This window comes from Vulpes vulpes, unplaced genomic scaffold (genome assembly GCF_048418805.1).
Source record: "Vulpes vulpes isolate BD-2025 unplaced genomic scaffold, VulVul3 u000000678, whole genome shotgun sequence".
NCBI lineage: Eukaryota > Metazoa > Chordata > Mammalia > Carnivora > Canidae > Vulpes > Vulpes vulpes.
The window spans coordinates 630,324-642,018 of NW_027325803.1; the positions used below are offsets into that span (position 1 = coordinate 630,324).

Here is an 11,695-nt window from a genome sequence, read left to right on the forward strand (position 1 = left end):
CAGCGTGAATAGACATCCTATATGTGTTCTGCCGGTTTAGGAAAAGTAGCTAGGTTTCTCTTCCCAACACAGATTGGGTCATCCTGTCCCCAAATCCCTGTTTGTATGATGACTGAATGTGTCCTAAAGTGGCTGACAAATTTCTCTGGAAAGGCCAGTCAATACTTTAGGCCTTGGAGGCCAGATAGTCTGATGCATCTCCTTTTGCCACTGGAGCCTGAAAGCAGCTGGACTCCGGCAGCCTGCTGGCCTTAGCGTGCTGACCCCTGCCCTAAGGCTGAGTGGAAGCACTGGAGAATCTTGCACTATCTTTAGATCCACCTTCCACATCTTCAGATCCCTTCCCAGATGTTCCTATAAAAGGGCTTCATACATACCCACCTCAGGGAGCTGTTGGGGTGGGAATTAAAGCAAAAACTGGACACCCAGGAAGGGCCCCATCAGCCCACTTCAGATACTGGCACACAGACAGCGGACTGCTCTGCCTCTGAGCCTCAACACAAGTGATCTTTAATTGCCTTGACAGAGCCAGAGGGTGACAATATTAGGCCACAGGCCTGCTCTGCCCTCCTTCACAGCTGAGGAAATGGGCAGTCCCAGGGCTGGAAACCTGTTCTTAAATTAATGACCCTCTTGCTGTGACTGACCCTGAGCTAATCCTAGATGTTACCAGCCTGCCTAATGCTGTAGGCTGGAACAGAGCTGCCGCCTCCACCCTGAGCAGGGCCTGGCTCCAGTACGGTGAGAAGACCAGGGGAGTGTCTGGTCTTTGTCCCCATCAGGGTCCTCCTCCCAGGAGAGATGGTTTGTCCTAGGCTTGCTCAGGAGTCCCTACCTTGGGGCTCACTACTCTACCCCTGCTCTTCAGGGCATACCCAGCTCCAGACCAGGGAAGGGGTTGGAGCTGGGCCTGAGGAGAGCCAGGAAGGCTACGGCCTTTAGAGCAGGCAGCAGGCACGGAACAGCAGTAGGTCACTGGGCACGGCAAGCTTCAGGGAGACCCTCTCGTTGGCCCCAATGAAGAGTACCCCACCACGCTGCAGAGGAATTGGGGTCTGGGTTGTAGGAGTGCTGGCTGTCACTCTCCCCTGTACAACCAGGAGGATGCTGGCAGAGTCCACTGCCAAGACCTTGTATTCGGCGACGGAGCCAGGGACCTGGGCAGAAAGAACAGGACGATGCAGATGGTGGTCTCTTCCCGGCAGCTCCCAGCGGGCCCAGGACAGCCTCAAGGGCAGCAAGGAGAGCTCTTCTCCCCCACTGCTCAGGCTCTTGTCAGCATGCAGGCCCTGTCTGGTCCCTGGTACAAAGGGAATGGGCAGGGCCCTTGGCCATGTCCTATCATCCTCATCCCTGCCCCCCACTGGTCTCCTCTAAGTGCGCTTATAAGGAAACCCAGCTACCGGTGTACTCTACATTGTGGCCCTTGCCAGGCTTTTTCAAGCCATACAAGACCCCACCACAGCCACTGCCGCCACCCCACTCACCTGCATCTTCATGACCGTGAAATCCGGCACGGGGGGGTCATAGATATAGAGATAGGGGTCTTCCTGACTCTGTGCTGGGAGAAAGAGCCTGTCCTTGGTGGGGGTATAGCTGAGCATTTCACACAGGGTTGGCACATCAATGAACTTGGGTGTCAGGCCAGCACGAACAGTGTTATCCGAACACGCCATGCACTCCACACAGTCTGGGGACAGACAGTTGTCATGTACTAATAACCTGATGAAGGATGAAGGGCTGGTCTAACCTGAGGGTCGTGAACCGCCTGCAGAGTGCAGCAAAAAATGCGTGAAATGCATAACCTGGGAGAATGGGCTAAGATACCAGATAGCAAAAAACAGGTGGTCGGTTGCCCACTGTTGTCAGGGGGAATCCTGTCAGCCCCAGACTCCGTTCTACCACAGAATCCTGTCCATGAGGATAGACAGCCAGTAGTCCAGATGTGACACCTCTCTGTGGCAACTTGTTTTCATGTAAAAATCTCTAGGTGGGGAAAACAGACATGCAAAGGTAGTGATGCAGGGGAGAGAATAGCCTTGATCCCACGTAGCCTGGGTTCACATTGTTCCCACACATGCAGACAGGGCTTGGCATGAGACTACCGTGACCTCACAAGGACCGTGTGAAGGTTCAAACTGTCCAACACTAAGCTGGCATTCTGCACCCTACTGGCCACTACCCTGCCCAACCCTAGGCCAGAGCTGGATGGGACCTTAAAGATCTTCCTCTGACCACCCCTTCCCCCTTTTATCTAGATGATGAAGCAAAGCTTGGTAGTGGGGATCACTGCTAAAATGGGGCTCACCTTGGGGCACCTGGCTGCCATAGTCCGTGGAGTACGTAAATCTTGATCTCCACGCTTTGAGTTCAAGTCTCATTTTGGGTACAGAGATTACTTAAAAATAAAATCTTAAAAAAAGAAAAAAAAATAACAAACAGGAACACCTGGGTGGCTCAGTGGTTGAGCGTCTGTCTGCCTTTGGCTCAGGGCGTGACCTCAGGGTCCTCGCATCAGGCTCCCTTGCGAGGAGCCTGCTTCTCCCTCTACCTATGTCTCTGCCTCTCTGTGTCTCTTATGAATAAATAAATAAAATCTACAAAAATAAAAACACCCAAAAAAACCGACAAATATGGCTCACCTCCTTTCAGGTAGGCATGGGGCACATTGGCCTCCAGAAACATGGCCTCTCCCGGCTTCAGGGTAAGCAGGTTCAGGAAGTAGATGGCAAAGCATCCTATATCACCTGGATACTGCTGGTGCAGCTGCAGTAAGAGCTCCCCATAGATGTCCTCCATGTTGTTCCCAGCAGCCACTGAGGGTCACAGAGCACGTGAGGCCACTTAGGAACACTCAGTGGTGTTCACAACTCCACCTTGGCCAGCGAGTCCTGGGGAAGTCCCTGCCCACAGGAATCCAGACACTGGTGGGTATGTTCTCCTAGCCACGTCCCCACCCTTTGGGGGCCGGCCTTCCTTGATCTTCCAGCCCACACAGATGCCATTTTCTCCATTCGGACCGTCTGTATGCCCAGCAATACCCCAGCCACCAAAAGGGCTAAAGTTTGGGGCCAGATAATCCTTTGTTACGGGGGCTGTCCTGTGTATTGTACAATGTTTAGCAGCACCCTTGGCCTCTACCCACAAGATAGCACTAGCACCCTAACCCATGTTTTGAGACAAAAAATGTCTCTAGACAACTGCTGATGTCCCCTGGTTGAGAGCCACTGCTGTAGAAGCTCAATCATTCTAGGCGATAACCCAAGAGTTCCATGTGGGGTGACCCGCTGTCCCAGATAGCCCAGGCCTTTCCCTTTCTTAGCACTGAAGGTACTGTGTCTCAGAAAATCACTAAGTCCCAGACAAACCAAGATGGTTGGTCACCCCAGATGACAAGAGACAGAATGTGCCAAAACTGTGTCCTGAGACGGACCAAGGGAGGGTGAGCTCAACCTGGGCTGGAGTAGTGAGGGAAGGCTTGGAAGTTAGGGGAGGGGAAGGTGTGAGCTGAACCCTCTTGAGTGTGCAGAGAATGGGGGAAAGGCAGAGTAAGGAAAAGCTGGATGTGTCGGTGCCAAAGTGAAGAAACCAGCTGCTCTCTCTGGATTGAAGGGTGCTTCTGGGTCTTCACACGAAGACACGCACACCCGCTCTGTGCTAAGTACTGGGAACACACAAAGGTCAAGGAGACAGGTCTCTGGCCTGCAGAAAACCCCAGTTTTCACAAGTGTGCATATGATGACAGACTCACAGGTGCTGAAGGCTATACCTCACATAGGAACAGGGAGCCCCCAGGAGAGTAATCCGTTCTGCTGGGAGTACAAGAAGCCCTCAAGTGGAGGCATGCAAGCAGAGACAACAGCAAAAACTAAACCAAAAAACCACAAAGTGGGCGGCCCGGGTGGCTCAGTGGTTTAATGCCACCTTCGGTCCAGGGTGTGATCCTGGAGTCCTGGGATCAAGTCCCACGTCAGGCTCCCTGCATGGAGCCTGCTTCTCCTTCTGCCTGTGTCTCGGCCTCTCTCAGTGTTTCTCTCATTAATAAATAAAATAAACAAAAAACAAAAACCACAAAGAAAACATAGGATCAGGGGCTTCTGGGTGGCTCAGGTCATGATCTCAGTCCTGGGATGAGCCTCATGTTAGGCTCCCAGCTCAGCGGGGGGGTCTGTTTCTCCTTCTCCCTCTGCCCCTCCTCCACACTCTGCTCTATCACACTGTGCTCTCAAATAAATCTTTATTAAAAAAAAAAACAAAAAAACAAAACCCACATAGGATATGCTTGGGTAAAACAGTACTCTGTGGCTCAGAGGTAGCAGGAAAATGTGTAGAGAGAGAACCAGAAGAGCTCTGGGGTCTCCTAGAGAAGGGGCTGGGGCTTCATCATGTGTACCACATAAGTTCCTAGCTGGAGTCCGCTCTATCTTGTACACTACTTGTATTGACTCCCCAACCCAAATGTGACAACCACACCCATCACAGTCATTTCCTGAACTCTCCTTAGTTAGCACAAGGTTGGGCACAGAGCAGGTGTTTAAGGAAACGTGTTTGTGTGTGTATGTGTGTGTATAGATTAACCAAAAAAAAAAAAAAAAAAAAAGGAAAGATCTACTCACTGAAAGCTCTGGGCTTCTGGCCTTTGGAGAAGGGATGAAGATTCCCCTGTCCCCTTCCTGCTCTCTAGGCCCAAAGTACAAATCCATCCATGGGGAGCAACTGTTGGGCTGGGGAGGTCTCAGGATGCCTAGGGGGAAGATCTAATAGTTTTCCAAGCCCTCTCCAGTCAGCTAGAGAAAAGAGCCGGTGAGGAAGCAGCACTCAACCTAGCGCCCTGCTCCACAAAGACAAAAATATTCTCACTTGCTAATAGAACACCTAAGTCATCTAAGGTCCATTTTAGTGTTCCAGGAGAGCAGAAGGGTTGAGAACTTGGACTAGTGTCCAGGGCAAGGCAGGAGGGTTCTGCACCCAGGCCTCCAATACCCACCTTGCTGGGAGATCCGCTTCACCAGCAGGTTGAGCTGCTCCACCACCACCTTCTTCTCGCTCTTCATCAGGTGGGAGAAACAGCTCTGCAGAGCAGACGCCATAGACCGGGAGTCACCGCCCATGCTCTGCTTCAGCTGTGTTGCCGCCTTATCTCCAATCAGAAACTGGAACTCAGGCACCTCTGCAGGAAAGCCCGGACAGTGACCACTTCAGGGATGGCAAGACGGAACCCGCAGAAGTGGGAACTTAGAGGAGGCCCCCTATCCCATCCCTAACCAAGGAGCCAGGCAACGCAAAGCAAGCTCTGGCCAACTGCTCACCACCGGCCTCAGCAACCACACCTGAACCCAGCCCCAAGGCCCACCCCGGGCGCACAGGCCCACCCCGGCGGCTTCAAGAATTCATCGGACTGGGCCACCTGGGTGGCTCAGTCAGTTAAGCGTCTGCCTTCGGCTCACTCAGGTTTTGATCCCAGGGTCTGGGGATCGAGCCCCGTGTCCGCTGGGCTCCCTACAAAGCAGGGAGTCTGCTTCTCCCTCTCTCCCTCCCCCTGCTTGTGCGCGCTCTCTCTCTCTCTCTCTCTCTCTCTCATATAAAATCTAAAAAAAAACAAAAACAAAAAAAGAATTCATTGGGCCAACCAGCCCTCAGCTCCCGTCACACCCAACCTCTGTTCTCTGCTCCAGTCCCCGCTCTGCCCTGGGGCAGCCCATGCATCCTGGCCCTACATGTATGTTCTTAGCATTCTGCTCAACCTTACTTGTCAGGAACGTCAAAATTTCCTCAACTGGACGGAAACCACATAAACCCTGGAAGGAGGTGAGGGCAACAGCCATCTCTGGCTTATGGTTGGCATCAGGGTAGTGCTGTGGGGCCTGGAGGTGCAGCTTCTCTGCCAGCTCCTGGGGGGTGGCCAGAGGGACAAGAGGACAGTCAGGGTGCATCATCACCTAGCAGGAACCAGCCCCACCCACCAGACAGCAGTGGCTTCATGCTTTCGGCAATGAGCCCACTCAGGGCAGAGTGCAGAAACTCAGGGTTCAGCCAACCCAGGGAGGAACATGGGCCAAATCTGGGGGAGATTTTAAGAGGCCTGGACTGTGAATCAGGAAACCCAAACACCAAGCCACGCTTTGGATACTAACAAGGTGTGTGACTTTGGCTCAATCCTTGTCTTTTCTGGGTCTTATTCTGCCCTCTAGAAATGAGACGTTTGGACAGACAAATGCCTAGGAGCCGAGGCAACAGCTAGGGCACCTGCCTTGCCCTGGAAGGTGAACTCTCCCATAGAGCCAGCGGGACAAACAGCACAAGTGAGTAGACCTGGGCTGGATGAGGGGAACCCAGGGAAGAGCACAGAGAAGCTCCCCTGGCACAGGCTGGTCAGCTGCCCACTGAACCTTTGCTGCCAGCCTGTGTCACCACTATCTAGCCTTCCAGAGCTAAATTGGGAGGCGTCAGGCCTAGATTTAGCTTTGGGCTGGAGGGTGGCGTGGGTGGAGTAAAAGCAGCAAATAAAAGCAGTGGGAGGGCCTTGATGAGTTCTTCAGTATCCTGAGCTCTGCACCCCAACTCTGATCCTGTACCTTGTTAGGGTGTGCCTGGATGGACAGGGCCGTTTCAACCGAGAGCACCTTGAAGAGGAAGGGCAGCTTGCCATGGAACATGTCCTTGACCTTCGAGCCCAAGCAGTCCTGGTTCTCGGCGATCCACTGGCCTAGTGTCTTCTGTGAGATGCGATCGTCAAGGATCTTGGCATCTCCCCGGGGGTGGGATCCCATCCACAACTGGAAAAACAGTAAACTTGGGAGGGAAAGAGGAAGAATCTGGCACCACCAACCTGAATCCCGAGATGGGCGTCCCAGGCCTGGGCGTACATGCTCGTGCCATCACAGACATACAGGAAGACAACGGACCCCAGAACACCAGTAGTCTGGAGACCCCGTTCAGGCTCTGCCTCCAGCCAGCTATGGAGGCCTGGGCTAGTTACTTCTGGTCACTCCGTCTGGATTTTCTCATCTGTCCAGTGAGGAGAAAGATGCCTGCCCTGTCAAGGTCACTAAAAAGGTCTCTCACATGGCTCTGAGAAGGCTTAACATTCATTTATTCCAGCCTCCAAAGTAGACGCCTTGCTGTGCTTTGGGTTTATGTCACCTCATGGCAGAAAAAAAAAATGCATATTGTAGGCTATTAAAACGTAAAGGCTAGTCAAAGTAAAATTTTCAGTTGTCAAAGAGGACTGAATTAAAATTCAGTAAGTGAAAAAAAAAATAAAATAAAATTCAGTAAGTGCTGAGAGTTTGTTTGTTTTTGTTTTTTTTTTCTTTCTTTTTTTTTTTTTTTTCAGAGAGAGAGGCAGAGACCCAGGCAGAGGGAGAAGCAGGCTCCACGCAGGGAGCCTGATGCAGAACTCGATCCTGGGACTCAGGGGTCACGCCCTGGGCCGAAGTTGGCACTAAACCGCCGAGCCAACAGGGATCCCCAAGTGCTGAGAGTTCCTAAGGGGAGAAATCCCAGCCTGTTATGCCCAAGCCTCTCTCCTCCGGCGCCACCACCTGGGCTCATCACCTGCCAGGGTCCCGGGGGCCAAGGCCTCCTCCCTCTGCGGCCGCCCCGGCTGATCCACGGGACTGGCCCAGGCCCTCCGAGTGGAGGAACCCATGGTCCCACCTGCCGGTAAAGGGAACAGCCCGGGGCTCACCTCCGCGTACGGCTTGTCCTCGGAGATCGCGGCCCCGGGGTCGCTGCTGGCCAGCAGCTGGGCCACCTCGCTCCTGGAGCCCATCTTCCCCCAGGCGTAGTGCTGCACCGCGCAGGAAAGTGGGAACACTGGGGGGCGGAGGCGGCGGGTCAGCTTCCGCTCCGCTCCGAGGCCTGGCCCCGCAGCCCCGGGGAACCCGCACACGGGCTGCGGCTTCCGTCGGGGGGGGGGTCCCGCAGACGGTGGGTGCAGGCCCTCCGCCGCAGGCCTCGACGTTCCCATCTGTAAAGCGGGAAGGAGGGCTCTTCCGCCGCCGCGAGGCAGACAGTTGCCGGGGGGCGGCGGGGGGCACGGACAGGGAGCAGGGGGCGCCCACTAGACGGCACCCCGCGTCCGAGTCCACGCGCGCTCCTCCCTCACCACCCTCCTGCGAGCGCTGCAGTAACGGCTGTGTCCCCGTCGCGCCCGGAGCCCACCCATCTACCCGCGGGGCTGCAAGCCCGGGTCCCACCTGGCAGGCACGCCGGGTCCCCAGGGGCCCCGCGCGCCCCCGCCCCGCGCGCCCCCGCCCCGCGCGCCCCCGCCCCGCGCGCCCCCGCCCCGCGCGCCCCCGCCCCGCGCGCCCCCGCCCCGCGGCTGACAGCCCACCTCGCGGAGCCGCCATCCTCGCGCTGCCCGCCCGGCCCGGGCACGTCGGCCCTTCCCGGCAGCCCCCGCGGCCCCCTCTGCTCCCAGAGCCTCACGGGAAATGTAGTTCCTCGAGCGCCTCCCCGGAGGCCCGTGGGCCTTGCTGCGGCCGCGCCCCGGACTCTGAACGCGTGCCCGCCCTCGAGCGGTCCCCGGGAGCTCGCGGAAGCCCGGAGACTGCCGCCCGCAGTCCTGCGTCTCGTATCCGCTCGTCCCTTCACCGGACGCAGATTGAGCGCTGGCAAAATGCCACGGGCGAAAAAAAAAATGCCACGGGCGGTTCCAAGGGCTGGCGGTGCATCCGAAAGGAAGGTGAAGATCCCTGGATAGCTTTGCCTTCATCGAGCTTACATCCTGGTGAAGAGAAGACGGGCAAATAAGCATAATAAATAAGTAGATCATATAAAATGTTGAAAGGTAAGTGTCACGAAAAGTTAAGCGGTGGGGGAGTGCGAGTGGGAGGCAGTTTGCAGGATTTAAGATGTCTCAGTCTCATTGAGGAGGGGAGGCTTGAGCACAGACTTGGAGGTGACCAGCAATGTTCCGGCCGAAGGAGCAGCTTGAGCAAAGAGTCAGTGGTGGGAACGCAAGGATGGGCCTGCTGTATCCGGGAGTAAGTGGCACAGAGGCCAGTGTGGCTGGAGCGGAGTGAGCAGGTGTGTTGTGGGGTGGGAGTGCCCGCCAGGGGGGCAGAAGGGAAAGGCAGCGGGCCGAATTTGCAAACTGTTGTGGGGACTTCAGGTTTTACCGAGTACCTCGGTCAGTAGCAAAGAATTGCTGTAAGTAGGGGCTCACTGGTGCTTGATGATGACAGATGTCACATGCACCTTACCGTCTGAGCTTCAGTTTCCTCCTCTATAAAATGGAAATAACAGGTATGTTAGGGAGTGACATGGGATGGGGCGCGATGCTCCTCTGATCCTCTATGCTCTAAATACTACAGACACAGACACACACACCCCATCCCTCCTCCAGGCGGAGCTGCCCACAGGGCACACACACAAGTCAGAGAGAATCACGTGGAGCTCCGCATGCCGGAGGCTGGGCTGGGCCTTGTCTGTGGAATAATCTTGCTAATCCTCTGGAAATAGGATCTGACGTCTGGACTTCAGTCAGCAGCCCAGGAGGAGGGCAGCCAGCTGAGGCACAGGGAATGAGGGGCTACAGTCCTGACTCTGCTTCCCTTCCCGTTTCCCCAGGTCCCACGGTCTCTACCTCACACCCCGGAGGGGAAAGGAGGGGTGCTGTTTTCTCTGTTTCTGCCTGGCTATGGACATCAACCTTCCCTGGAGGTCCCCTGGCTCAGATACATCAGCCTGCATTTCAAAGGAAGCTTCTAAGGAACAATAAAATGGAAAACACAAGAATCCTACAAACAGCACATCCCACATACCTCCTACCTTTGAATCTCTCTCCTTCTCCTCCTCTCCATCCGCCCCCCCCCCCCCCCAGCCATATGAACCTTTTGGGAACAGAATGAGGGATTGGTGTAGGTACGGGGGCTTCTTGGAGCACCTCCCACCACCACTACCACTAAAGCCAGAGGTAGAGTCACTCCTTCATAGTATCTCTGTACAGGGAAGAAAGAACTCAGATCTTTGGGACACACCCCACCTCATGCCACCCTCCTTACACTCAGAAAAATAGTGTGTTTGGAGAGCCTAGAGCCTTTCATCCTTATCTATAGTGGAACTGATCACACTTTCCTAGTGATGACCTCTTTTCCCTACTAGACCTTATATATCTAATTCAGCTTCACATTCCTGCCAGTGCCCAGCTGAGAGCTCAAGCTATAACAGCAGTGAACATGTGTCGTTATGTGCTAAATACCATGCTAAGGGATCCCTGGGTGGCGCAATGGTTTGGCGCCTGCCTTTGGCCCAGCGCGCGATCCTGGAGACCCGGGATCGAATCCCACGTCAGGCTCCCGGTGCATGGAGCCTGCTTCTCCCTCTGCCTATGTCTCTGCCTCTCTCTCTCTCTCTCTCTGTGTGACTATCATAAATAAATAAAAATTAAAATAAATAAATAAATACCATGCTAAGCCTTTTTCAAGAATTGTCTCACTTCATTCTCAAGACACCCTATGAGACAGGTAGTGCCTTTAGCCTCATTTTAGAGATGAGAAAGATGGGTCTCGGAGGGCTGAACTGGCCTAACAGCATAGAATTCCAATATGTTACACCTCCTCCCCCACTGGGTGAGTGAATGAGTAAATGATGTCTCTTTCACGGAGAAGGGGGCCGATCCCAGTGGTCTTTAGAGACAGATGAGTAGTCAAGCTCCACATTGGTGATAGCAAGTTCCATTCTTTCTTCACCAGTCCAGCATTGTACTAAGCCAGGCAGACAAGGAGGAAGCAGGCTAGCCTCATGTTGTGTGGACTGTTTTCCTTTCAGGCTGCAAACAGCAAAGATCTCTATGCTGCCCATGATGTGATATATAATAATGGACTCCTGGCCAAAGTTCCTAGAACCTTTGTAAAGTCCTAAGCAATAAAAGTGCTAGGGGCAGGGGCAGCCCGGGTGGCTCAGCAGTTTAGCGCCGCCTTCACCCCAGGGCCGGATCCTGGGGACCTGGGATAGAGTCCTACATCGGGTTCCCTGCATGGAGCCTGCTTCTCCCTCTGCCTGTGTCTCTGCCTCTCTCTCTCTCTCTCTCTCTCTCTCTCTCTCTCTCTCCCCCACCGTGTGTGTGTCTGTCATGAATAAATAAATAAATAAAATCTTAAAAAAAAAAGAAAAGAAAAGTGCTAGGGGCAATTTTTGTTCCTATAATTGGCCTTTGACCCCAATTCCTGACATAGAACTCCTAAATCACTTATCCCTTGGAACTTCCTGGGTGACCAGAACATCTGTCCTTTTTTTTTTTTTTTTAAATTTGTTCATGAGACACACACAGAGAAAGAGAGGTTATGTTAGTGCCAGAACTACAACAGTGAGCAAAACAGACCCTACTCCTGCCCTTGTGTAGCTTACTGTCTAGTTAGACAGAACACAAATAACCGCCTAGACAAGTGTATACTTACAATCTGCAATACTTATTATGAAGCAAGACTACAGGGTAATGTAAGCATTTGTTATGGGGGAAGGAGGTGATCTAACCTACAGAGTGGAGAGGCCACTCGTGAAGATGGGGCATCTGAGCTTGGATAAAAGGATAAGTAGGGGTTAACTAAAGTTGATGAGGGCATGAGCTAAGCACACACCAGGAAGAGGGAACTTCATGGGAAAGATCCCCCAGGCGGGAGGGAACAGGGAAGTTGAGAAACTAAAAAGCCAGTAGGAGGGACGGATAGGTGGGGGCAGATCCTACAGG

General features: G+C 53.9%; 1 protein-coding gene and 1 long non-coding RNA gene across 7 annotated transcripts; one reads left to right on the forward strand and one right to left on the reverse strand.

Moving 5' to 3' along the window:
* Positions 1 to 488: 488 nt before the first annotated feature.
* MPI (mannose phosphate isomerase) lies at positions 489 to 8,779 on the reverse strand. 6 transcript variants are annotated; one of them, XM_072746035.1, is made up of 8 exons: positions 8,339 to 8,779; positions 7,691 to 7,818; positions 6,576 to 6,792; positions 5,750 to 5,891; positions 4,988 to 5,170; positions 2,643 to 2,816; positions 1,488 to 1,690; positions 489 to 1,157 (listed from the first exon to the last, which is right to left on the reverse strand). In XM_072746035.1, the coding sequence occupies exons 1-8, from the start codon at positions 8,777 to 8,779 to the stop codon at positions 939 to 941; spliced, it is 1,707 nt and encodes a 568-aa protein (XP_072602136.1). In that variant the 3' UTR covers positions 489 to 938. The 6 variants fall into 6 exon arrangements, with proteins under 6 accessions (XP_072602136.1, XP_072602135.1, XP_072602137.1 ...); XM_072746034.1 differs by having other exon boundaries at positions 6,576 to 6,776; positions 7,691 to 7,972; XM_072746036.1 differs by having other exon boundaries at positions 6,576 to 6,776; positions 8,339 to 8,471.
* Positions 8,656 to 10,435, forward strand: LOC140597461 (uncharacterized). Its single transcript, XR_011999294.1, has 2 exons — positions 8,656 to 8,794; positions 9,577 to 10,435. It is a non-coding gene; the product is annotated as an uncharacterized lncRNA (long non-coding RNA).
* Positions 10,436 to 11,695: the final 1,260 nt, after the last annotated feature.

Coding starts and splice junctions, on each gene's coding strand:
- MPI (XM_072746034.1), bottom strand. CDS start 8,779: ATGATCTACTTATTTATTATGCTTATTTGCCCGTCTTCTCTTCACCAG. Junction 5,892..6,575: donor TCCAGGCACACCCTAACAAG/GTACAGGATCAG, acceptor GCCACCCCCCAG/GAGCTGGCAGAGAAGCTGCA. Junction 5,171..5,749: donor AATTTTGACGTTCCTGACAA/GTAAGGTTGAGC, acceptor GCTTTCCTGCAG/AGGTGCCTGAGTTCCAGTTT.